Source organism: Agelaius tricolor, unplaced genomic scaffold (genome assembly GCF_023055355.1).
Source record: "Agelaius tricolor isolate 1412-34295 unplaced genomic scaffold, bAgeTri1.0.p SCAF_25, whole genome shotgun sequence".
In the NCBI taxonomy this organism is placed as follows: Eukaryota; Metazoa; Chordata; class Aves; order Passeriformes; family Icteridae; genus Agelaius; species Agelaius tricolor.
The window spans coordinates 7517506-7543503 of NW_027269285.1; the positions used below are offsets into that span (position 1 = coordinate 7517506).

The 25998-nt window shown below is 42.7% G+C and overlaps 1 protein-coding gene across 1 annotated transcript; it reads left to right on the top strand.

Moving 5' to 3' along the window:
* The first annotated feature begins 412 nt into the window (after positions 1 to 412).
* Positions 413 to 25310, top strand: LOC139600067 (protein spinster homolog 3-like). The gene is made up of 11 exons (XM_071447933.1): positions 413 to 1057; positions 3458 to 3523; positions 4004 to 4140; positions 4634 to 4785; positions 5658 to 5724; positions 6462 to 6652; positions 8492 to 8644; positions 12348 to 12537; positions 15127 to 15192; positions 21850 to 21948; positions 24504 to 25310. Exons 1-11 carry the CDS (start codon positions 850 to 852, stop codon positions 24669 to 24671), a joined length of 1497 nt encoding a protein of 498 aa, XP_071304034.1. The 5' UTR covers positions 413 to 849; the 3' UTR covers positions 24672 to 25310.
* Positions 25311 to 25998: the final 688 nt, after the last annotated feature.

Consider the following 25998-nt stretch of genomic DNA (forward strand, 5'->3'; position numbering starts at 1 on the left):
AATGTGAGTGGACAGAAGAAAGAAGGCAGATAAGTGTCTACATGCACTAAAAGAACAAGAATGCCTTCCTGTGCCTGCTCCTCCTCCCCTTTTGGACCTGTTTGGGGGAGAAAGGGGAAAACATCTCTGTTTTAAAGGCTGATTGTGTTCTTTCTCTTTCTTTCTTTCTTTCTTTCTTTCTTTCTTTCTTTCTTTCTTTCTTTCTTTCTTTCTTTCTTTCTTTCTTTCTTTCTTTCTTTCTTTTTCTTTCTTTCTTTCTTTCTTTTTCTTTCTTTCTTCCTTTCTCCCTTTCTCCCTTTCTTTCTCCCTTTCTTTCTCCCTTTCTCCCTTTCTTTCTCCCTTTCTTTCTTTCTCCCTTTCTCCCTCCCTTTCTCCCTCCCTTTCTTTCTCCCTTTCTTTCTCCCTTTCTCCCCTTCTTCCATCTTTCTTTTTCTCTTTCTTTCTTCCTTCCATCTTTCTTTCTCTCTTTTTCCCTTTCTTCTGTAGAAAGACTATTTCTAGCTCTGACAACTCACCGACAACATAGAACACTGTTATTTTTGCATTTGCAGTTTCTGTGTGATCACTGTGGAGTTGTTTTATTTCTTGGGTGCACAATGGAATACTTTGTTTTTGTTTACATTTACTTTGCCTTGTCTTCAAGGCCATGGTTTTCAGCACTTTTGCAAAACACAGCACTGCAGCTTTTTTCTTTGTAAGTTCTTCTGACTGCAAGGAGCATTTCAGTTCTTAGTGGCTGTGCTTCAGTCCGGAAATGACCGTAGTGATTGAAGTTCCTCATAGCCCCAACACATCAATTTTGTGTGAGGAAATGCTTCAACATCCCTGCTGAGTGCCTGCACTGGAGACATGCAACCCCCCTGTGAACATGAAGACACAAGCCTGCTGCTCCAGCCACTGTTGGAGGGACAGAGTTATGGAGCTGCTGCAGCAGATGGGACCCAGTGTCCATCAGTGGCTGTGCCAAGGAACAGCTCAGCAAAGAGGGATTACCTGGTAGTTGCCGTGCTGTGCTTTGGGAATTTAATAAATTTCATTGATTGGTTCATTGTGCCAGGTGAGAACCCATTTTCCTCTTCTAAAGAAAAAGAAATTTAAGTTCTTAGCAGCTCTACAAATGTTTCTAAAGTAAGGATATGCTTTATGTCTTTTTACTTTCTCTCATTTATCTGCTTTAACCTGTTGATCATGCTCTTAATGAAGCTTCCAGTTATAAATCTGGAAATACCTAGGAGGGATTTATTAGGTAGGAGGGATTTATTAGGTATTAATAGTTAGTAGAATGCTTATAAAAATAAAAGAATGCTTTAAAATGTAGTTCTCTTATAAACAGACTTTAGCATACAGGGCAACTGGTCCATTTTTGTGGCTGGATTCTACAGAAGTGTGAGTAAGGAGCTTCTCTTTACTGTGCACAGCAGTTTACAAGGTCTTCTTTGCATCTAATAGATTTATGTGGTATTCCTTGATCTGAAGAATACTGATGCTATTCCCTCCATTACAAATTCAGAAACGATGTGGTCTTTGTGATAACTTTGTTATCCATGTTAGTTTGCTTAGAGGAGGCTTAACTTCCTTGTGAGCTGCTGGCAGTTGTGTGATTTCTGCAAATAAGAGTGAAACATGATTGTGGAAAAAGAATAGAGACCCACTTCCTTAAGCCTTCCCCCACCCAAGTTATGACTTGTTGTCTAATAAATAATATCCTTCCTCCAAAATATGATTTTTAAACTATTTTTTCCCAGCTGAAAACAACCAAGAGTTGCTTATAGTAAACTGGAGGGAAAAGATGGGGTTTTTTCTCCCATATAAATTGTGGTCTGTGTAAATTCTTCTATTTAGGACCACTCCTAAGCATCTCCCATGCTTCCAGGGATCTGATTTAGAAAATAGGGAAAATAGTTGTTGTGAGCTTGCTGTATTTTACTTCTGAGTGGCCTGGGAAACAGAAATATTTTAAACCTTGAAAAAACCCAAAGGATGGATTACTGAATTTGGAATTAATACCTAGTTACAGTACACAGAGTGATTATTTTGCTACTTCAACCATTCAGAAATTTGGGACATTCAGTCAGTATCTTTAGAAATGGAGAGTGGAGTGGGTTGAAGAGTTTGAGCTTGGTTTTTTGAGTACTTCTTAACAACACAAGAGGGAAGGAAGCAAAGTAGGAGTGCAGTAGGAGTGCATGCTGAATGTCACTGCAAGGCTGTGGGTGAAAAACTTCTGTGTGTGCATTCTGTTGTCAAATAACTTTTCTTGGAGAAGGGCAGGGGACAGAAGAGGATGAAAATACCTTCAAGGAAGAGCTTGGATGCTAGAAGGGTTAAGATCAAGATCTTGGAGGGTTAAGATCAAGAAGCCATTTGGCTCATTCCAGGCTTTGAACTATTCAGGGGCTCCTGAACCAGTTAAGAGCTTAAAATTCTCCCACATGCTCTTGTGAGTGAGGTACCTTCAGGGACATGCAAGCATTCAAGAGCAGAGCTGGGGATAGTGCCCATGCCTTTGAAACATCCCCTTTAATTACCCTACATGACTAAAGCACATTTTACTTGGTCCTGTGACTCCTGGGCCATGGGGAAGTCTGTAAGCTGCACTTTATGCACAGCAATATACTGACTATTCACTGCTAGAATTCAGTGCCACTGCAGAATTCTTGCAACAGTGCATTTGAGTTTGGCTGTCCCAGTGTGTGACCATGTTGTCAGATTCAGCTCACAGGAAGGGGAGGAAGGGGAGGTGTGAGCATCTGCTCAGAAGTAAACTGGCAGCAGTTACCAAGTTGTGGTTTCCGGATAGTTCTGCTCTCAGGCTTTGACAGGGTTTGCATCACAGAAAACAAGCTCTTCCCCTTAGCTGTCTGCTGATTTCAGTTTGTTGAAACTAGTGACCATGCAGACCTTTACCCCTCTTTTTTGTCCACCAAACTGCTCAAATCAATGCTTTGTAATTTGCCAGGATCTGGCAGGGTTATATTTTAGTTATGTGGAGAGGATTACATTTTAATGGTGCTCAGTGTAAATATTAGTTTGAGATGAAGTTGTGGTTCTGTTCCAGTCTTGTTAGCTGTGATTTGTTCTAAATACTCTATGAGACCAAACCTGAATTCCTCTAATGTAGTATTTCTGTGCATTGTGCATTGTGTCCATTAAACTTTGAACTCTAAATTTTTCATGTTCTTAGGTGCTAATGGTGCAAAAGAAGCAGAACAGGAGTGGTTGAAACAGTGGGTAAACTAACTCTCCTAAGACCCTTATTATGGAAGATCATTAATTTTATCTCTAGTGATAAGAAGTTTTAATTCTCTGTGCATCTCGTGCTTGTGGGGCAGTAATGGCTTACATCTAAACTAAAATCTAAATGTGCTGCAGTTCTTGCAAGCCCTGTTTTTGGGTTGGCAGTTACCAGGACTAAGTAAGGTGCTTTGCTGCCATTCAATGTGTGCCTCTGTTGCAGGGATCCTGTTGGATATACAGAAATACTTTGGGCTCAGTGATGGGAAGACAGGTCTACTGCAGACAGGTAATAAAATCTCCTCAGTTCAGAGAGCTGACTTTGCCTTGCCCCTCTGTGGTGTGCTCTTAAACACAGTCCAGTTACTTAGCTCCTCTAGTTCCTCCTGTAGGTAGTATTGCTCACTTCCACTTGTGGGCAGGCTGATTATAATGCAAAACTGAAAGTCACACTGGAGTTGGGTTCTTCAAAAATCCCACAGTATGTATGTGAATCACAAAAGATGAAGGGTTTCCCAAAAACTACAAAAGTTGAGTAATTCACATACATTCACATTGTTTAATTCAATTCACATACATTTTATTGTTGAATAGGTATTTTGAGTCTGCATTTGTCTTTTTCCAAATATCAATCCTCCTCCTAGTCCTAGAAACTGAGCCTGCCTTTAACGCCTGCCATAAAATAACCTGAGTATATCTGAGGGCTGAGCAGCACATATGACAAAAATATTTAGATAAAGATTGTCTTTGTTCATTGTTGGATTTTCAGTCTTCACCTTGTGTTACATGCTGGCTGCCCCCATCTTTGGATACCTGGGAGATCGCTACAACAGGAAGATCATCCTTGGAGCTGGGATTTTCTTCTGGTCTGGAGTGACCCTGGGGAGCTCATTCATCACTCAGTCAGTATGTTGCTTTTTTAGAGGGTGCTATGAAAATAACCTGCATACATCTTGCAAGACTTGATAGAGTTCTTCTCTAATCACATTTGGAAAAGCATCAGTGACTGTTCATTTCCCGAGCCTTAAGCTTGGACTAAATATACTCTAGGACTCTGAGTCCAGCCTAGGCAGGAGAGAACCCACACCTTATTGTTGTGATTGATAGGGTTTTATTTTTGTCCTGAATGATTTTTGTTTATGACCTTACAGTGTGGCAGCTTTGTTGGTTACATATGCTCTATCCACCCTGTCCTGAAATTCCCTCTGGGTGTCACCCTGAGAAGTCACTGCTGTGCAGAGAGAGAAAGCCAAGCAGTGAGATGGGAGTGGAAGGAATGCAGACACAGGCAAAAGGCAGTTGAATTCTGATTTCCTCTGGTCGATTTCATCCACTAAAATGCCCCTCTTTTCTTTCTTGCATGGACTTTTGTTGACTATAATATGTCTTTTCCCTGCAGCATTACAGGATATTTGTTCTTTCACGAGGACTGGTTGGCATTGGCTCTGCCAGTTACTCCACTATAGCACCTACCATCATTGCAGACCTGTTTGAGGAAGGAAAAAGGACCACAGTGTTATCTATCTTCTACATCTTCATTCCAGTGGGCAGGTTGGTTTCTTGCAGTGGCCTTTTGAAATTCTGTCTGACCACACCTGCAATTCAATGCACTCTGAGCCCTAATCAGATTTATTTGGATGTATTTCTTCATTGGCTCTTACAAAGAGATTTGTCACTTCCTTGGCAAGTTTGAATAGAGCTGATTAGGTGTATTTCTCTACTTACCTTGAGAAAAATTCACTTTTTCCCCCTAACATTTTTAGGGAGAATCTCGACTCTGGAAACTCTGGCTTTGAATAAAATATTGAATCAATTCTAAAATAACTATGTGCATGAGAGTATGTAACTTATTTCTGTGTTTTGGAAGGCAAAAGCTTTTAGATATTAGTTTATTTGACAGATTTTTCAAGAATCCTCCATTAAATGTCTCCCAAGGAAGAACTGGTACTTCCCTCTCCTCTTTTAGTTAAATTGACATTGTGTCTGAAGAAAAGGTGGAGAAGAGCTTTTCAAATGGTTTAGAGGCATACTCTGTATCAGAGCAGGCAGCCAAGGCTGGCCTAGAAGGCAGATCAAAACTAAAGAAATTCCTGCAGGGCATAATTCCTTTGGCTAGCACAGGAGGAGTAGGTAATAAAATGTTTTATGGGCTCTTTGATCCAGGTTTGCAGTGTCATTCTACAGAATATGTGTTCCAAGGGGAATCTGGGACATTACTGTCATCATCTCCAGTCTGCTCTGAGGAGCTTAGACTCTCTTTTTAATGCTGGCTGGCAAGCAGACAAGCACAGACCATGGGGGTAATTTCTGTTTATCCCTTTGGAAAACTATGACAGAACATTCTCCTTAGCTGGCAGGACATGTCATTTCAGCCATCCAAGATTCACTGGTGCTCACTGACCATTCCTCTCTGTTGTTTGCAGTGGCTGTGGTTATATGCTGGCAGCTGGCATGGCAAAAAGCACAGGTGACTGGCACTGGGCATTCAGGGTGAGTCACTTTCATTCACTCTAACATCAAAATCATCACTGGGGTTTGGATTCTTTATGTTCATTATGTTAAAGGTGAGCAGTGGGAGGACTTCCTACTCTCTGACAGGTCAGGAACATGGTGTTTAGGGGAAGTTTTCCTGCAGGACAGATTTCTGCCTAGCTCTGATAGGTGTAGGTGAAATTGTACAGCAGCCAGGGCAGATGCTGATGTTCCTCTTACCTGAGGGCACATTTGGAATGGTTGTTACTGCACCAAGACCTCCTCAAACAGAGGAATTTGGAGGCAAAATTATCATTATACTGGTAGCACCAGGTTTCTGGAATGCTGTTGGGAACAACCTCTTTGAATACAAAATCAGCTAGCACAGGCAGGTGAGTGGGGCAGAGTATTTATTGGAGTAACACTGATGCTATTCAGGTAACATTGGTGACTGCATCAGTGATTCTTGTGTTTGTGGCTAGAATACAGTACAGTTTTCTTTCTTCACATTTTTTTTTTAAATCTGAGGGAGGAGTGATCAGGTATCTGTATGATGGGGAGGTAGGTCTATTATCTTTTCTTCAAAGTCACCAAAGTCACTCTTTTTCTTTACAAATATGACCTAAACCAGCACACATCTATTTCTGAACATATCTGCAGTTTTCTAATAGTGGTTGTAATGCAATTGGAATTGCTGTGGAGTTCTCACTATAAGAAACCTGGTATCTTTGAGCTAACCAGCCTTGTGTCTACAGGTAACTCCTTGCATGGGAGGACTGGCACTGCTTCTCCTGATTCTACTGGTCCCTCACAGGATCCAGAGAAAGACAGCAGCCCACAGAGCACTCAGCATCTCTGGCATGATAGGAGGAGCAGATGAGAAGCCAGATGTATATAGAGCTACTAGGACCAGTTGGTGTCAAGATGTGGGATCACTTGTGAAGAAGTAAGTGGTTTGAGCTACAAGGGCTCCCTCTTTTGAGGAGTCACCATTCCATTATGAGAAATATGTCCATTGAGTCCCACTTTACTGCTTTGAGCCACATGCTGTATGCAAGAGGATGGAAACACCATTAGTAAAAATCTTCCACTTTTTACAGGAATGCTGCAAAAGAGATAAAAATCTTCTTGGCTTCTTCTATCCTCCCATTTTGAGGAGGGGATGAAGTTATGATGGCAGATTGCTCCTATTTGAATCCAAAGCTCTACTTTCTACTAAATTTTCCCTTCCCTACAGAAGCTAGATTAGTAAAAGTGCATAATTTTCTGGTGTAAATTTATTTATAATTCTTAGCACCTGAGGAAAGTTGGATTAGCATGTTTCAGGCACTCTGTTATATTTGGGAACCTTGCTGTGCATGAGGTCAGAGCTTGTGGGACCCCAATATCTTTATAAAGTAATTATCCACGTGTTTTGATGGGCTGAGCTGTGGCTGGCAGATGCCATCTTCCTTTTAACCACACAAAAATGAAAGATGCAGCTGACCTGCAGGGCGGAGCGGACAGGTCGCTCACTCCTGTGGCCCCGGGCGGTGCCGGGCGGTGCCAGGGCAGGACGAGGCGCTGCCCGCCTTTGGGAACAGCAGGTGCCGCTGTGCAGCTGCGCCAGAGCCGCCTGCGCCTGCCGCTGCTTTCCAGTCCAACGCTTTTCGTTTAAAGATTTGCTTTCCTGGGACATGGTTTGTATTCGGAGTGTTCTTCCAGACGATCCAGCGTTTTCTAACTGCCCGCTAAATCTGCATCCTCTTTACATCCTGATCAGCGGGTACATTAGAGATCAGTTTTGTCGGATCACAATTTGTAGGCACTACATCCTGAATTGAATAAAAAAATAAATTTTCCTGAATCAAAAACCCAAATGAACCTTTCTGACATTTCAACAACTAGACTATCTGCAAAGTTTCTTTCCTACAGAGATGTTCCAGTGTAAAAATATATATTTTAATTTTATTTTCCTTTAGCAATCGATTCCCATTTCCTTTTCCTTGGGCAATTGATTTCCAAAACATAAAGACATACTGCTGAAGAACTATGTGGTTCCACTTTTAATCAAGAGCACTTTACCTTTAGGAAACAAAGAATTCCATTCATTTCTTCACAAATCCTCTAGTTTGGTGGTCACCTGATCATTTGCAGCATACATCCCTATTGACCTCAAAGGGGGTTTTCTCCTGAACTATTAATGCCAAAGAGTCCAGCAAAAATTTTAATTTTCTCCTAGAATAGGGCAGGAAGGAGACAAGGTTTGGACAGTTCTCAAAAATGTTTCTCCTTTTGTCTGAAACTTGCTGTGGAGATTGAGTCTGTTTTTACTCAGGTAGAGTTAAGGAGTGCTCCAGCCCAGCCCAGACCCAGATGTTGCTCTCATTTATACTGGTTACAGAAACATTTAGACTTGAACATAGAACCCTTTCCTTTAGGTACTAAGCCATTAAATTCTTGCTCACTCTCTATTGTTATACTTCTGCTATCAAAAAATTCACAGCAATTGTTTTGGCAGAAGTTGGCATGAAATCTGCAAGAGACCAGGATTTAACATTAAATCAGTGGGTCATACCCTTTGCTCTAATTAGTGCTTTATTGTTGAATTTCATAATAAAGCCTGATCAGAGTTCAGATATTCAAGGGAGTGGATTTTGATTGCAAGATGTCTGAACATATTGTTTTGTTATTGTGTTATTGCTATATCCTGGGTGTTGCAGGTAGGTTTTCCCTTTTTCCTCACACACCATTCTTTCTAATATCTCTCAGTAGGTTTTTTTTTGGTTTTTTTTTTTACTTTCAGCTGTAGTTTTGTCTGTTCCTCACTGGGTCTGACTGCCATGGCCTTTGTCACTGGAGCCCTGGGAATGTGGATGCCACTGTTTCTGTACAGAGCTCAGGTTGTCCAGGGCCTTGTCCCACCATGCCTCCAGGACTCCTGCAATTCATCTAACAGGTGAGCTGTGCCTTGGGAGCATTCTGGAAACACTGCAGGGGGCTCAGTCACAGCTGCTTTCCAGAGGGGAAGGGAGGATGTTGTGGTGGTTCCAGTTGTGGGTTTCTCTGGGTCTGGTTTGAAGGCACTTGAGATGATAGTTCATGTTTGGACTCAGGTGTTTATTATTTCTTATCAGTAAAACAGTCTCACTACTGTGAGTGTGGCAGCTTTTCATTAGAAGCTTTTCATTAGAAAGAAGCTTTTCATATTGGCCACAAAATGGCCAACAATCTCTTGTTCCAAGGTCTTTTACAACTAAACCATCCAATTAAGAGCTGACACCTGGATTATTTTCCCTTTTAACCCAATAACTGATCCCTCAGAGCCCGCAATGGGGACTTTTCTGCCCAATTACAAAAAGCCACCCAAACCCATGAAGAAGAAGCCCAGGATGACACCCTGTGCCCTCCATCTTGCTTCCATCCACTACACACTAAAAATCCCAGAACCTCAATTTCTTACCCAGTGATACACCTACACTGCTCTCTACAATCTATTTCACACTTTTGTGGATTCCAGTCTCTCTTGAAGCCTAGGAAACTTTCTCCATGGATGAGGGTCAAAGTCAGTGCTGCCCTGTGGGTCAGGGCACCCCAGAGCAGACAGGGAAATATTCCCAGTGCCCTGGGTTTGCACATGACTGTGACCAGGCACTTCTTGGGAAGGAATGGGGTGTGAATGTTAATTGCCTCCAGGTATCTGAGACACTCCCCTTTGGTTGTTTGTTTATAATACTCAGTTAACTGGAAAGATGCTGCCAGCCCTATTTAAGTAAAGTGGGAAGAAGCAGTAATAGCAACAGTTGTGGGGAAAAAGGAGCAGCTTTAGCAAGGAGTTTTTAGTTGACAAATGACTGTGCACCTCAAGTTATTTAAATACCCATTTAAGTATATTTAAATCCTGTGTTTTAGTAACTTGCCTATTATCTTCTTCTTATTCTGTTTTTGTAATCCATGCCATATTGGTGAGTTCACTGTGGCTCCCAGCTTGAAGAAAGGTTGCTGATTTTGATGAGGTATCAGATCATCACATCAAACCAGGATCTTGTGAATAGCTGCCAGCAGAGCTCTGCTTACAGAGCATGTCCAGACCAATGAAGATTCATGAATAGTATCAAATATTGTATAAGAAGGGGAATTTACACTAGTAAAACACTTAGAAGTAGTCATTCAAACTTTGACACACCTTTTTGTAGATCCCTTTTCCCCACCAAGGAAGAGAAGTTTTTCTTCACAGTGTGCTGTCCAGAATACAAATATATATTGTGTTCCTCTTGAGTCTTCACAGCTTCCCTCAGTCACAGTGAGCACTGGGACTGACTCCTGGCAGTGGTCTCCATACAAGTATCCCTTTCTTCCAGAGGTATCCCAAGTCTTGTTTCAGAGAACTAAGTGCTTATTACATGGCCTTTCCAGGTAATGACAATGAAAGGGAAAAACAGTAATCACCCCTTGAATGTATCCTCTGCTAATGGGATTTTTCTGTTTTTCTGCAATGGAATAACTGAGTCAACTCAGATGTGATTTCTGAGTTGTAGCAAAACCAGATGGATTGAAGAGTCATCCCAGAATCCTTCCATGGGAAAGGAATTGTCCTTGCAGGGATGCCACCAGTGGCACATTACTTATCAATGAACAGTACAGGCAAGGGAGTGAAGCCCAGGAGTCTGGCTCGGGGTAGGCAGATGAGGGAAGCTGAACAGTTTAAGATGTTTGGCTGTATCTGTTCACAGATGCAGTTTAAGTACTTCCTTTGTTAATCTGAAGGTGTTGGCCTCTAGTTTGTTTTCTAATCCACGTCTGAATTATTATTCCACAGTAGTGTTGTTAGAGCAGACATGGTCTTCAGGGAAGTGAAACAGAGCATTTGATAGTTTAACCTCATGTACTGCTTCTTATAGGATGCTTTAAAAATAACCTTGGCATAAGCTCATGCCAGAAGCAGCATAAAGCTGGCTTTGGACTGTTCTTCCAAGGGGATGTAAAGAAACAGAATATAAACTATGTCAGACCTGATGGTGCTGGAGGAACTGAGCTGCACATTACCAGACCTGCCCAGGGATACTTTTAAAGATGTTTTTCCCTCTGGCTGTTGAGCAGTTTCAGACTTTGTTTAAGGATCAGGACTGTGTCACTCAGACTCCTTGGAAACACAGACTCAAATGGCACCACAACTGATTCAAGTCTCAGTCCTTTCAAGGTAGATAAATAGGCAGTGTGAAGTTTTTGTTCAGGTCTTTGTGCAAACACTTTCAAACAGATCAGAGAGATAAGTGAGCATTCTCAGACCCTAAAGGATCCCATAGGAGCCTTTCCCCTGTACTAGGCTTCTGTACTTTCTACTCCCTGTCAACTGAACTGTGCTCGGATTTAGTTTTGGCCACTCTCTTTTATTCCAGCTGCAGGTTTATTTCAACTACAGTTTACAATACATGAACATTCTAAACACAATTCCATGAATGCTTCAATCAACTAATGTCACCTTGGAACTTGCCTCTCTTGAACAAATGTCTGAGATTATTCTGCCAAGTGACAATCTATAATGTCACTATCAAGCTATAGTCAGTGATGGATCAGAATCCTAAAGAACTTGTAGGGAGAGTCCAAATTTTCTTAAAGTTTGTTATCCTGCATAGCAATACCTTTTTTTTTCCTTGTAGCCTTATTAAGTTCTTCCTAATCAGCTGGAAAGAAATTAAGAAGTGGATGTTCTGTAGTTTAAAGGAACAGATCATGTCCCAGCTGGTTACTTTGCTTTGCAGTTAGAAAAAGTTCAGGAAAATGCACAGAACTTGCCATGTAGCACTCTAAAATATTCAGAAGTGCTTGTGCTCAGAATACATTGATCCTGCCCCTGCTTGCCTTCAGAGAATTATGGTGCTGTGGCACCACTGATCTTGTGCAAGAGATTTGCTTTGTCATTGGGGGGGTCTCACTGGGACAGAGACAAAAGCACACATGCAAGTCCCTTTGGAAGCTGAATCTTCTCAACTATTCAGACATGTTCTTTTAAAACATGAACTTGTGGTTGCTGAAGAACACATTTGCATTTGCAGACACACAAAGCTGAATAGTATTGGAAACCCTGTGTTCAGAAAATGCTACGTGGACCTGGCAGTAGTTACCTTTGCAGTATTCTTTGAACTCTTCTGGGAAGTGGTAGGTGTTTCCCATAGTCAGAGAAGTGACTCATCTCAGCTGTGCTAAGCAGAGGGCTGTAATTTAGATGTGGATCATTCCACGTGCCAGGATCTCTTCCAAGGCAGCAGATTGTGATACAGGGTTGCTCCATCTGTGTTTCAGGCATGGCTGGCTAGATTGATTCACAGGGTAAGCACAATGACTCTGTCTCCTCTAAATCACAGCATGTCCAAGCCAGATTGTACTGAGCAGAGCCCTCCCTGAGCCTGGGTGCATAACACCTGCTCTGTAAATGGGAAAATGTCTTCTCCAGGGGATACAGCCACCATTGCAAAGCCATAGCTTCAGCTGGAGCTTGGGATTGCATCCATTTAGACGGAGTGGGAGGGTCACATCAAGTGGAATAAAATTCAACTTCCCTATTAAAGATTCCTCTGAAACTACAGGTACAAGCTAACACCATTTATTTTTCCACAGTACAGTTTTACTATGCTCAGCTGAATCCTTTGCTTTGTCACCAGCCTAATATTTGGAGGCATCACCATTGGGACAGGAATCTTGGGTATTATTGCTGGGGCAGAAGCTGCAAGACGTTTAAGGAAGATAAACAACAAAGCTGATCCTCTGATCTGTGCCACAAGCATGTTCATGTCTGCCCTGTGCCTCTACATAGCTCTGATGGTGGCCCAGACAAACATCCTTTCCACTTTTGTAAGTGACAATTAGCAAAATGTCTTTTGGCATCCTAGGGAGAAGGGGAAGGGGGAGGAGGAGACGAGGGGTGGTTTTGCAGATTTTTCTGCAGTCTTCTAGACCATCAAGAGGTTTCAGTGGCTTGTGGCAAGGTATCCAGGTAAGCTGTGGGCTCTGGTGCTCCCATAGCTGAGGTCTGTCCTGTGAGAGCCCCACTGGGCAGTCCTTGGTGCAGTATAAAGGGCAGACAGAGCACAAAAACTGGGCCTGGGGTCCTGCAGAGTGCCCACACTGAAGAAGAGAATAGTAACTATGCATTTAGCTGTGTTGAAACATGTCCCTTATGCAAAAATGTAGTTAAAGCAAGTCTCAATCTTATGTTAATTTTTAATGCTCTGTGCCTAGTTTAGTATTCTTATTTATTTTTGCTCTCTGAATACTTAAAGGTTGGTGTGGTTGGGACTGTACAATACACACTGTTCTTGCTAAGAATAATTTAGCCCTCACCTTCAAAGGCCCAGATCACCAGCCTGTCTTCAAAGCCAAGCTTTTGGCAATACAAACTGAAGTATAAATCACTTAAATTCCATTCTCAGTTAAAGGGAAAACAGAAACTTACTAGGAATGACAAAAAAATCCCTGTAAGAGGGAACTGAATGTAAACCCTATTTCAACTGTAATCTGGTAACAGCTGGGGAAAGACTCCTGTGCATTTTTTCTGTGACTCCACAGCCAAAATCACCATGATTAACATGTAAAGTAAAGTAAATTACAGTAATCAACAGTTCTCTGCAAAAGGGCACTTTTGCATGTTTTTTGCTTCTAAGAATAATGCTTGTTCAAAGAGGTTTTCCTTCTGACTCATCAGGAATGTGTATTCCTGTGGAAAAACACCTTTACACCAAGAGAAAACACAAGTGGATTGGCCTGTCTGAGTGTGTGTACACAAAGCAGAATGTGAAATGTGAAGATTATTTTGGATCCAATAGTGGGGATCTGAGTGCCCAGAAGAATTAGCCATTGTCTTTTTCTGCTTCTCAGAATCCCACAAGCTCCACTCATAGTGTGTTCCTCAGGGGATTTTTTTGTCATTAAAGGTAGAGAACAACAGTTTAATTTGCCAGTCTGTGATAGATGAGTGAATCAATATATTTGGTTGGAACTACCAAAACATACCTTTTATTAGAATCATAGAATCAGGGTTTGGGGTTGGAAGGGACTTTAAAGCTCATCCAGTTCCACGCCCCTGCCATGGGCAGTGGCACCTTCCCCTAGCCCAGGCTGCTCCAAGCCCTGTCTAACCTGGCCTTGAACACTTGCAGGGATGGGGCAGCCCCAGCTGCTCTGGGCACCCTGTGCCAGGGCCTCACCACCCTCAGAGGGAAGAATTTCTTCCTTATAGCTAATAATAATATATTAATTATAATATCCATATGTAAAGCATTGTGAAGGAAAAGCTGTCTGGATAATGGTCTCTACTAAGTATATCAGTACTTCAAGGAACTGTTTTCCCCAAACTGGCTTGGAGAAGAAAACAAATGAACAGGACAGACAAGAACCACAGGATGTATGGATATCCTAGTCTATTATCTATATCTATTACCTACAGGATATCTATAGGTATCCTGGGTATTCTAGCTCTAGTTCTCCTTAGGAGGATGTAAGCCACCACTCCAAAAACATTGGAGTTTGTCACTGTGCCTTTCCTAGGCTGTGTTTTTATAAACCAGGGACAACATTGTGACCAAGATCTTACCAAACCCAGTGCTTGTTGTAACAATGTGCCATCAGTCTGATTAGCAGATAAGAATATTGTGCCAGCTGCCATGTGACTTTTGGCCTGTTTCTGAAGAGACTGTGCTTTCTAGCACTGCTCCACCTCAATGGTGTAACTTTAATCCTTTTCCTCCTTTAAGTCTCTCTTAGTCTGGGCAGGCTGCTCCAATCTGTGTCCAGGGCTGGCTGAAAGGGTTAATATTTTCTGAGGCCTCAGCTATAAGAACTGTTCAGTGCCCTACCCCTTTTCCTTATGGCTGGGTCTCCATCTGTGATGGATTAGGGATTTCCCACAGGACACCCAGGTTTTGACACTGCCTGTTCCTTGGAGTCCATCCCATTTTGGAAGTTCTCTCTCTGAAGGAGCCCTTAGGAGTACTTGTACTGGCCCAGAGGTGTTCACTTGGCTTCATTTGCATCCCTGTGCACTTTGTAAACCTGTGCTCAATGTTTCTCTTCCATGGATCCTGCTTTTCTCTTCTTGGGTTCAGTAGTTCATAGCAGTTAATTTGGGAGGGTGGTATGTTTCCTATTTTGGCTCTTCTGCTGAGCATTTGTGACTCAAACACCTTCTTTGATTCTTTTCCCCACCTTTAAGATTAAGTTAGTGTTTGTAAGCATAGACAGAGGTGTTTAATTTAGAAGTAATGGGTATGTAGGACAACTCTTGCATAGAGAAGCACAGTGAGTGAGCCTGCCTCACCTTCACAATATGGAAGGGCAAGGCAGAGTATAGCATAGTATAGTACAGTATAGTATAGTATAGTATAGTATAGTATAGTATAGTATAGTATAGTATAGTATAGTCACTGCTTTTTTTCTGTTTTGCAGATTTTTATTGCATTTGGAGAACTGTTTTTGTCTGTAAACTGGGCTGTTGTGACAGACATACTGCTGGTAAGTGCTCATTAAACTATTTCCTTATTTCAAGGTTTTGACAATGTAATATTGTTCCTAAGCCTGCATCATCTCTGTGGCTTTCTGGGGACAGCTGAAAAAACTCCTACAGGGAATCCCCTTCCTGGTATCCTGCTTGGAATCACTGCCACAATGTACTGCTGGGCAAGGATGCCAGAGGCAGTAAGGGTGTGGTGCTGCAGTGGTCCAGGTTATTATAATCCCAGGAAGATGTCCTGATTTGGATTGAACTCATGCACATGGTACTCTCTAGTGCTGTCTGTACCCATTGTATTTTGGGCCTCTCTACAGCCCTGTGCTGTCAGATATCTGCTAGACAATGGTCTGCACCAGAAACAAGGTCATTTTGTGCCTATAATCAGGTTTTCTATTTGTTTTCCAGAGGTTTGAAAGGATGATCCAAATGAGGCAAAGTTGATAATCCATGAACTATTAGCAAGTTCCCTTAGTTCAGAATGCAGTGCAGATGAATTCCAGCTCTTGCAAGTCCAATTCAGAATTGTGCTACACTTCCAGAGCATCAGGCCAGCAGTGATGCTTCAGGGGCTCTTGGGAATTCCAGGGCTGACACCACAAGCCAAGGAATAGCAGTGCATGGTTTCATTTGGATTCTGTCAGCAGTAATTTCTTTAGAAAGGAGTGATGTGAAAAGCACACATCTTGTAGCACAGTTTGTCTAGACTGTGATGAGCAGTTTCTTTTTATCATTTCAAAGGTTTTTAGAGTTAGTAATTTTACTAGAGTTTTTACTATAAATAAAAATTTGGCAACCTTTCATTTAGGTTGTAGCTCCACAGTCAGTAATAGATGTCTGTGTAAAGCCTGGGGCAGATACTGTGATTGCTGAACTACACAGAGCATGACAGTCTTATCAAGTAGTTTATATGACTTTTTTTTTTAATAATCCATAATATGAACAAGTTGAATATGGTTTATCAGTGCAACAAGCAAAGAAATGCTCATATCTGATAGACTGCAGGAAGCTGATTTAAATACCAAAGTAAGTTATTTATATGATTGACAGGTTTTTTGTTGCTACCTGTGGGCATAAGACAAAATATTTAAATTGACACCACCCTTTTCTATGAGGAGTAGATCACCCAAGGGACCCAAACTCTACTTTGGGATCCCTGTGCTGAGAAACTGTGGATGTGATGGTAACCCAAATATTTCAAGCAGGAAGCTGCCTGTGAGACAGGGACTGTTCAGACAAGTGTGATACAGGCACAATGCTGCTGCAGGTGGCACCGAAGGTGGGAAAATTGTGTAAAGCCATCAGGACAAGTGAGAGAAGGCACAAAGTTAAGGGACAGCAGAACAGAGATCTTTGACTGTTTATTCCCAAGCAAAAGTCAAGTGAGTGTTTCCCATTTTATGTAATAGTGTTTCATTCTAAGGGAGCTGAAATCCATTTGCTGCTGCAAACTTCATGGTCATAATACAATTTTCATTTAAGAGCCACAGTGAGTGCATTCATGTGTAGCACAACATGCAGTGATGCACAATAGCAGTTCACAAGGAGGACAGGAAAAAACCTTGCAGCCTGTGGCTCCAGTGGAGCACAGGTCATTGGCCCTTGCTATCACAGGAGCTGGAAATTGCTGGCACTGTGGTCTGAATTGCTCAGATATACAAATTTCTTGGTATCTCTACTGGCTAACTGAACCCAGGTAGTGGACAAGCTGAGCAGAGATGAAAGTATCCCTATTACAGAGTAAAAGGATCAGAAAGTACATTGCCAAGTGCTGAGCACTCTCTAGTGACCAAAGGAACCAGCTGTGAAGCACTGCAGGGCTCTCCTTCCACTGCTGACCTTGCCTTGGTGTGAGTCTGTTTATCTTTGTATTTCATAGCTGAGGAACCTCTCTTTACATCCTGATTGAGATGAAGGAATGGAGCTACTTACATTTCATGGGTCTTCAGCAAAGCCCTGCTGACACTGACTGTGCATTATGTTCTCTTTCACGGTGCTGCTCTCTACATGTCAGTTTTCTGCACTCTGGAATTTTAATAAAATAGTAAATAATGCAGTCAGCATTAGTCAATTGGCTGCTTGCTTAAAATCTCAGCCAGCAGCCAGGAGGGTTTTGATTCTTATTTAACTCTCACAGAATGGTCAGACAGAATTATCCTATGAGATAATTGCAGCAGTGAACAGGTGCAGAAAAACTATCACTGGTCCAGACTGATGGTTTTACTTATCTATCTTCTATTTCAGTTTATTTTGGAATAATTGGGTTTTTTTTTTTTTGCACCAGAAACAAGTATAAATACCATTGCCATTCTTTTCACATGAGTTGAGGCACCAACTTTTTTAAGTTTCTCAATTTACTTTTCTTTGAACTCCTACATCTGTATTTTAATTCTGTCCTCTGTCACCGTTAAAGAGGAAGGTGACATCACTGAGTTAGGAAATGGTGATATGGTGAGGAGAGCAAGGCAGGTAGTTGCTATCAGCTCTTTCTTTCAATTCCTTCCTGAATCCAAAGAGAGCTTTTGTTCAGTTCCATCACTCCAATCTCAGCTGTCTGAGGGAATGCTGCATCACATTGCAGCCTGCAGGAAACCTGTGGGGAGCATCATTGCCATATCCTGGATCCATGTAAATCTAGAAGAGAAGGAAGTTGTCTCCCAAGTGACCAACATCCCTAACTTCCATTTATTTTAGAATATTGTAAGATTACTTACCAGCAATATTGTATCAACTGGGAACAAGTGGGGAGGTGAAAAGTTTGGCAGAGCTCTGGGGTGCTGTGTTACCCTGGGAACAGACATCAAGTTTATTACCACAAATGTGCTTTGGGTTGGATCTCTTGAATTCTAAATGCTACTAATTGTTTTATCAGAAAATGATGGAATTGAGCTGAATTTGTAGTTGTCTGCTCATTCAGTGACAATCTTACTTGGGAGTTGTGTTTCATCCTGCTGAAACCCCAGGAGTTCAGTGTATTACTGCTGTTATATTGACTGAAGGGTGCCATAGATAACAGCAGTAATTTCTGCTTTGTTTCCTATATGAACTGGTAGGATCTCTGATAATGTAGCTGGATTTGCTAATGCATGCTCTTAGTTTGCCATGAAAATGAGTTTTCTTTCTTCCCATGGCACTATAACCACACAATGTAGCCAGGAATTCATTTCTGCTGTGACCTGTGGAGCTGAAGACAAGGAAGATGCTGACTGAATGATAAGGACTTCCTCCCTTTGTGGCTGCTGCATCAAGAGGCATTGCATGTAGCCACCTTTGTGCCTTCTATTCAGTGTACACAAAGATATCTGCTGAACCACTGCAGTCCTCATGTGCAAGTGGAGAAGTGCTGTAGCTGCCTTGCTGGTTTATTGGGAGGCTGCTCTTGGAGTGCTCCTTGTGAAACACGTTTGCCATCTGGGAGGTTATGGAACTCTGTCTTGCAGGGTTTTGGCAGCTAACAGTGTAGGAGATGTTGGAACTGGAGGGGTTTGGGAAGGCTACCAAGGTGTCCCTGTCTTTGGAAGTGCCCTGGGAGACACAGAATTGTTCACCAGCCTGTTTGAACCACCAAGTGATCCATCTGCCTTTTTAGCTGACAGCTCTGAGGCAGAGTCTGCAGGGGAGTCTCTGAAACCTCCAGAGGCAGCACAAGGTATTAAATATTAGACCCCGAATGTTTCCGGGTGTGTCCTGCCTGGCTTCGCCTGGCCTCACTGCTGGACCAAAGGCGGCAGCTGTGGCGTTTTCACCTCAGAGATACCTTTGGCTGGCTGGGTGCTGCAGCTGGGTACTCAGAACAAATCCAGGCAAAATAGGAACTCAGTTTACCTTTGGTGGAAAAGATTCAAGCCGCAGTGAAGAGAAAAGGAGCGGGTTCTGTCATAGAGTCTTTAATCCAGAGTTTTATTTCAGCATGGTAGACCTCTGAATGTGGTAACAGCTCTCAGACAGACACACAGCCACGTGGTCTCGTGTCCTTTTAAGCCCCGAGGACAGGGGGAGGGGAGGGACAGGTGAGGGCCAACCAGGTGTGAGGAGGGGGAGGCTCCTGGGATACAGACACTTGGACAGGCCAATGAGCCCAGACCTGAGGAGCGTCTGCCAACCACACGATGCCCCTGCCCTGTTAAGATTGATGGACAGCTCTTAGGCAGGAGGGCAAAAGGGGGAGGGGGAAAGGTTGGCACACCTGAGGGAGATGGGATAGGCAAAATAGGAAATTGCAGTGCAACAACAAGGGATCTGCAAACTGCACCTGTTTGGGGCACCTGCTTCTGTCCAGGCACCTGGGCTGGATCTCCTCAGAGGAGGAGGGTGCAGGATGTCACCTCCACTCCTGCCAAGGTGTGGGGTCCTGGGCAGTCCCTGTGGCCAAGCAGGACGCCATGGCTTCTTCAGAGTCCCTGTGGGACTGTTTTATTAATTCTTTTCCTGGTGAATCCCACAGTGCCTTGAGCTCTTGAGTATAGTTTCTGTTGTGCAGAAGAACCTGAGTGATAGCACAGGCAGAGTTTGTATGAGCCCTGAAACTTTAGGAAACACCCCATCCTTCTCTTGTATTTTTCTTGTTACAGTCGTGTTCCATCTCTTGTAGTTGCAGATATGGGATATTAGGTAAAGGTAGTAAGGAAGTGGTGCAAGGCACTGACAGAGCCAAAGTACATTTAGCTTTTCTCATGCTTGCAATGCCCATGATATATCAAGTGCATAACAATATTTGATTTGCATTTCTCAAACACAGCCTGTCATTATCCATAAAAGAAATTTGAGTCTAGGACAGATGACATGAAAACCTCAGAGAGCCAAGAGCTGACAGTCTCCTGTTTAGTACAGTCTGCCACAGCCAGGTCTGCTCCCCAAGCTCAGAGTTTCCTCTTGTCGTTTTTTTGTCTCTGCACAAGAGAGCCTGTTCACACAGTGTGCATGCTCATCATCCAGGTAGGTTCTGAGAGAAAAAAAAGTGGGTGAACTGCACAGCCTCAGTCTAGGCCATGGTGTGCTTTGGTCTCAGTGAGAAGGAGCTGTTGGATTGTTCCTCCATACCATGGGCAACCAGGATTTCAGAACAGCCAATCTCACATAACTCTGCTCCTACACTGGATGCAGTGTTTTGGCAACATGACATCACAGTGGTTTTCTGTAACTCTGGAGAGATCTCCAAAGCATCTCTGGTCTAATATTTACTATTATTGAAGCACTCTAGGGAAATATTCCTAATGAGAAAGAAATCTTCTATCCATGCTTAGAAATACCTGCTTTGGAGGAATAGGAATGGAGCAGGTTATGCATTAGTGCACATGTGCAAAGGAAGGAGGTTGCCTGTTCTAATCCAGCTGCTCAGAGCTCTCTTGCTGGGTGCAGAAATGCTGGTTTAAGAGTGATTTGTGTATCCAGGGTTGAGGCCAAGTGCCTAAGAGGGGCACTGCCAGTGTTCTCTGGTTCTCTACTGAAACTGGTTGCAGGATGTAGTAAGCAGGACCAGAACTCTAAATTAAATGTGGGAGCAGGGTCTTTTTTAGTTTTAAACCAAATTTATCATGCATGTTAATGTTTCCTTGAAGGCAGTGATACAGCCACAGTATAGATCATACACCTTGAGTCTGTCCCTTGGTAAAACACCAATCATACTATTAATTAGTGTGTGAGACATACTCAGTGACATTTAGGTGAGTTTCAAGAAGACCCCCCAAACTGTGGAATAGAGGACTGAGAAAACATTAAGCATTTTGTTTCTGATATAATCAAGTCTGGTTGGAAAACAGAGGTATGAAGGTTTGAAATTGCTTCTGAAACATTCTGACTGTGAATGCTTTTTGCATAAATGTATTATTGAAAGGCTTCTTCAGGCAGAGTTGATCTTCAGTAGCACAGGCATAGAGCTCTTATTGCCCTGAAATTACTATATTTCACTTGACAAAATTGTTCTAATCTACATGATGCTTTGCCATGTTCTGGATGTGCACCACATCTTCTTCTCCAGCTTGTTATTTAAACTGTGTGCACTGAAAAACAAATCAGTGTGAGGTGTTGTTACTACAGTACCTTGTGTCTCAGGTGCTTCCCAGTTACAGGCAATACCATCAAAACATCACCAGCCACTTTCTGGTCTGCCAGGTTGGGTCCCCACCTTCAGTCTTCAAGGGGTCTGCAAGGCCTCAGCTGCCATGTTTTACAGCTCCTCCAGGTACCAGGCACCCCACTTTCCCTCAGCAGTCTAGACCAGGTCATAAGATATTTTTCTGAGAAACTGTCAGTGCTGAATCCTTATTAGCAAATCATTGTGACTGCAAGGGATACTGCCTGGAGGCTTCTGCTGGTTGCCTGGCCAAATGGATCTGTACAAGCTGCTCTGAGCTGTGTATGGACACATGTGAGCCACAGTTTAGTTACTTTATTGTTATTTTCTCCTGTGTTTTCCTTTCTTGAATGTTTTTTTTCCTCAGCAAAACATGCAGTGTACCTTTTTGCTCAGAATAACTTTTCTGTCTCCAAAGTTCTAAACAGTGTTTGAATATGAAATTTGTCTTACAAAGTTGTAAAGAGTGTTTGAATATGAAATACATCAGTGTTGCTCTGCCCATGTCTCTGGGATATTCTGGAGCACTGGGCACTGCTGAAGTTCCCTGTGTTGATGTTCCCTCTCTGTGGGCTGTGCTGTGTTTCAGTACGTGGTGGCACCGAGGCGACAATCCACAGCCATTGCCCTGCAGATTTTGGTGAGCCATTTGCTGGGAGATGCAGGCAGCCCATACCTCATTGGAGCTGTAAGTGAATTCTCTCCTTACTGAATTTTCCTTAGGGTAAAACTTCTAGAAATTGATACTCACAGAATCATAGGCACTACCCGGTCCAAAACCAGAAATTACTCAAATTGCTGGCCCTGAGTCTAGGACCAGAGACATTTTTCTAATTTTTTTTTGACCTGCATGAAGCACTTGGTCCTTTGACACTGCTTGTTGGTGTGAATAGTTCTATCCAGTGTGTAGAAATTTACAGACTCATATATTTTTAGAGGCATACATTTTTGCAGGGACAGTGTCATAGGATTTAAGCACTTTCTGCTAAGTTTGTGAGTTTCATGAAAATTAATTCAGTGTGTTAAAACCCAAGACTTAGTTCAAAACTTGAAGTTTGAAATCTTGCAATAAGTCTTGAAAATCAGAACAAAAGGGGTGCAGTGGTTGTCTTTAGATACTACTTGGCCTTTGAAGCTCTGGTCTCAAATCACCTTAACCCTGAATTCCCACATTCCTTGAGACCTGATTTCTCTGCCCTTCTTACATTTACTTGATCTTAGGTGCTTCTGTGCAAACCAGCTTCATTCTGCTTTCTCTGTGCAGTTCATTAATTTTAGTTCCAGTGGACTCTGACAGTCTCATTTCCTTCCTCCATTTATTTTAAGACACAGTAGCTAACAAAGCACCCATTTTGAGTTTTCTGCTTTACTTGACATGGGAGATTGAGTCTTTGTCAGTGATTTAAAGTTTAGTTTTTATGAGAGTTTATTTAAAGAGTTCACCCCCTGTTACCAGTGTCAGGGTGAGACAGGGCCAGCAATGGCCAAGTGAGCTGTGCCTGCACAGCTGCTGCTGGCCCAGCCACACAGGAGGTTCCCCTTGTCCTCAGCTGGGTGAAACCAGAGGCTCAACTGTATCATCTGTCTGGCAAAGAAGAGAGCCTCTCTCCCTGAGGGATTACCCCTGCTGACTTTCTTTTTTTGGCAAATGAAGAAACCACTTTGCTCCTTGGTGTTAGGGAACTCCTGCTCTCACACATATCTGACTGTACATGTGTGGGACCACAACAACCAACATCTCTGTGGAAAATGGCTGAGATGGCATGCAAAAATGGGGGTACCCCAAAAGCTGAAATGTGTCTAGTTCATTCTCCCTTTGACCAATCTATTGATTTAAGCTTTCTACCTGAAAGATTAAACTGTTTGTGCCTCTTGCCCTCTGTCCTTTGCCCTCTTTGGGGCACGGGCAGAACTGAGGCTTTGTGCTGCATCCTGCAGAAGTCACCTTAAAGAGCAGCTCTTGAAAGAGTGAAGACTCTAAAAAAACCCTAAAACCTAAAAAAAGCTTAACCAGATGAGATTAATCTCAGAACAGAGGCATTAAACCCAGGAATAAAACTGTTCTGTGTCCAAGTGGGTTCCTGTGTATTGAGCACCCACATTGTCCCCTGGAATGTTCTGTTAGCCCACACACCAACATTTCCCATGACTGCTGATGGTTAAACACCAAATCTTCTACTTTCATGTCCATGTTTCCTAACCTGCTTCAGCCAAACTTTTAGCTTAAAATCTGGCTGAAGGATCAGGGAATTTTCTTTTTCAAAGCCTGTTTTTCTTCCCTCCGCACCTCAGAGATTTTTTTCTCTAAGCATTTTAAAATTAAATGTATTAGGTTTGTATCATGGCCATTATGCTTGCTGTAATCCCTAGGTACCCATTTAGAGTTGATCTTCCTCTTATCTTTCTAAACTGCCATAAATAATCATAGAAACCCAGTAAAGGTTGAAGAGTCTTGTATTTATGCATTTCAAGTCACACAGTATATTCTAACCTTCAAGAGCAACTGTGGGAATAAAAATGACTGCTTTCACCATTTATCTCTTTGTTTATGCTGAGAAGAGATTTCAGGTTCCTGGGTTAAGTGTTGAATCTCACTGAGTTTCTGGAAATCAGATTTTCCTTCTGTCTACAAAAATAAAATTAATGTGTATCATTTATAGCCTTTACAACCTCATTGTCCCACCAGTGCAAAAAGCACCTGCCTGGTATTTTCTTCCTCCCACTTACTCACAATGTCACTCCATAACTCCTCAAATGCCTTTTGACTCAAAAGCAGACCCCAGTCTTGTCTTAGGTTAATTTCCATTTTTTCCCTGTCTAATGAGTGTTGTTGTTTGTGCCTATATTGCTGCTTGACCTCCTGTTTCTATACCCTGGATGCCAATAAGGGAGGCAGAAGTTACTGAACAGGATCAAGAAATGCCAGAGGTCACTGCCCCATGCCCAGCCTGTGCTGGCAGTCTGGAGGTGGGCTAGGAAATGGTAAAACATATTTCCTGCTCTTGTGACTGGAGGCACTGAAAGTGCAAAACAACCTGAGATTTCTTGACCCTTTGGAATCACAGAATCACAGAATAAGGATGGATAAGCTGGAGAGCAGTGCAGTGACAAACTTTGGGAGCAGACTCTCATCCCTGTCTGCCTCTTTTATTTTTCTCAAGGCCCACAGTGTAAAGAGTCTGTTTAAAGCAGGAGAGGGTGGAGGTGCTGTTCCAGATTAATGCAGCCTTGTTCCCTCCCCAGATCTCCAATGCCATCCAGGCCAGGAACGTGCCCTCGCTGCAGTGGAGTTTCAGGAGCATGCAGTACAGCTTTGTCACCTGTGCCTTTGTGGGGGTCTTTGGAGGAGGATTTTTCCTCCTGACATCTTTCTACATCGAGGAAGATCGGAAAGAAGCACAGAGGATCTGAGGTGTCTGTGTGTCTTTGTAACTTTGAAACCTGGATGTGGTGTCACCTGTGTGACACCAGCCATGGGATTGTCTCTGTAACATTAAACCATGTTAATGTCTGCCTTATGGTAATGCCACATCCGTGTCTATAAAAAAGATAAGGACAAAATTTCAGTGAAGCCTCAGATTAAACAAACCTTTCACACAAACAGACCACAGAGCTCACAAGCAAAATGCTGTTAGTGCAAAAAGCTGCAGTACATGGAAACAACAGCCTTTACTGTAGTGCACCCCTGCAGACTTCATGGAACATGAGGTTCTATTTCTACTCTGCTCTTTCTAGCCCTGTAGAACCAGTCCTGTCTCTCTGTAGCACTTCTCCCTCTTTCCAAAAGAAGTCACGTTCAAAGTATAGAAGATTTACAAAAAAAACTTTTGGGTTGGACAGAGCCCTGTCCTCAAGCACCTGGATTCTTACAGCCCCCTTCTGCTCAGACTTGGTTTTCCAGGCACCAGCAATGAACTGTCCCTCAAAGGAAGATGAACTCTGGGGAGAGATTTGCACAGAAGAAAAGAATGTCCTCCCTTTTTTCTTCCCTTTTTTGCTTAATGAGATACAGCTGGGGAAAAGGCCAAATCACAATTCCTCCATATGGCACAAAATCCTGCACACAGAATTTTTGGATGCTTTTGACTGCGAGTCAAAAATTGCTCATGCATTGGCATATGGCAACTCTCCTCCCCCATCCACAACCAGGCCCTTGTCCTCTGTGGGCTGGGGAGCTCCAGAGGGTGTTTTACAGAGCTGTCACCAGCATGGCTGCTGACCTCAACAAGGCAGGAGCTCTGGAGGCACAACATCTCCTGGAGATTAGGGAGGCCTGTGAGTTCTCAGCAGGATGAGATTTGCCTGTAGAATTCAGAAAATGTAGGCAGTAAAAAGAGTTTAAGTTGTCTAAAATGACCAAGAGAAGCAGAAACAATCAAAGTCAAGCAAAAATGATCAAAGTCATGTCAGATTCAAGACTGGAGGGTTGTGATAGTTTTATATGTAACCTCTTAATGGTGTGCCTCTTCCAAATACTTGGAGGCTCCTCACTGTATCCTCAGGCCTTGGGTAAGTACCTCCTCTCATGAGTGAGCAGTAGGACCTGTAAAACCACTTAACTATCACTGTCCATTCAAACTCTTATCTCCAAAGTGAAGGGGATTTTGGATGTGCTATCTGTTGTCACAATATCATGCCAGGCACCAAACAGGACATGACCACTGTGGCCAACTTCCATTGTTTGCCCTGGCTTAGTTCCCAGTAGCACCTTAAAGCCTAAGCAAGATATTGGCAAGTG

Excerpts from the sequence above, each read along its gene's own strand:
- LOC139600067 (XM_071447933.1), top strand. The coding sequence starts at position 850 with ATGCAACCCCCCTGTGAACATGAAGACACAAGCCTGCTGCTCCAGCCA. Across the intron at positions 5,725-6,461 it reads ACTGGCACTGGGCATTCAGG|GTAACTCCTTGCATGGGAGG; the intron begins GTGAGTCACTTT and ends TTGTGTCTACAG. Across the intron at positions 15,193-21,849 it reads TTGTGACAGACATACTGCTG|TACGTGGTGGCACCGAGGCG; the intron begins GTAAGTGCTCAT and ends GCTGTGTTTCAG.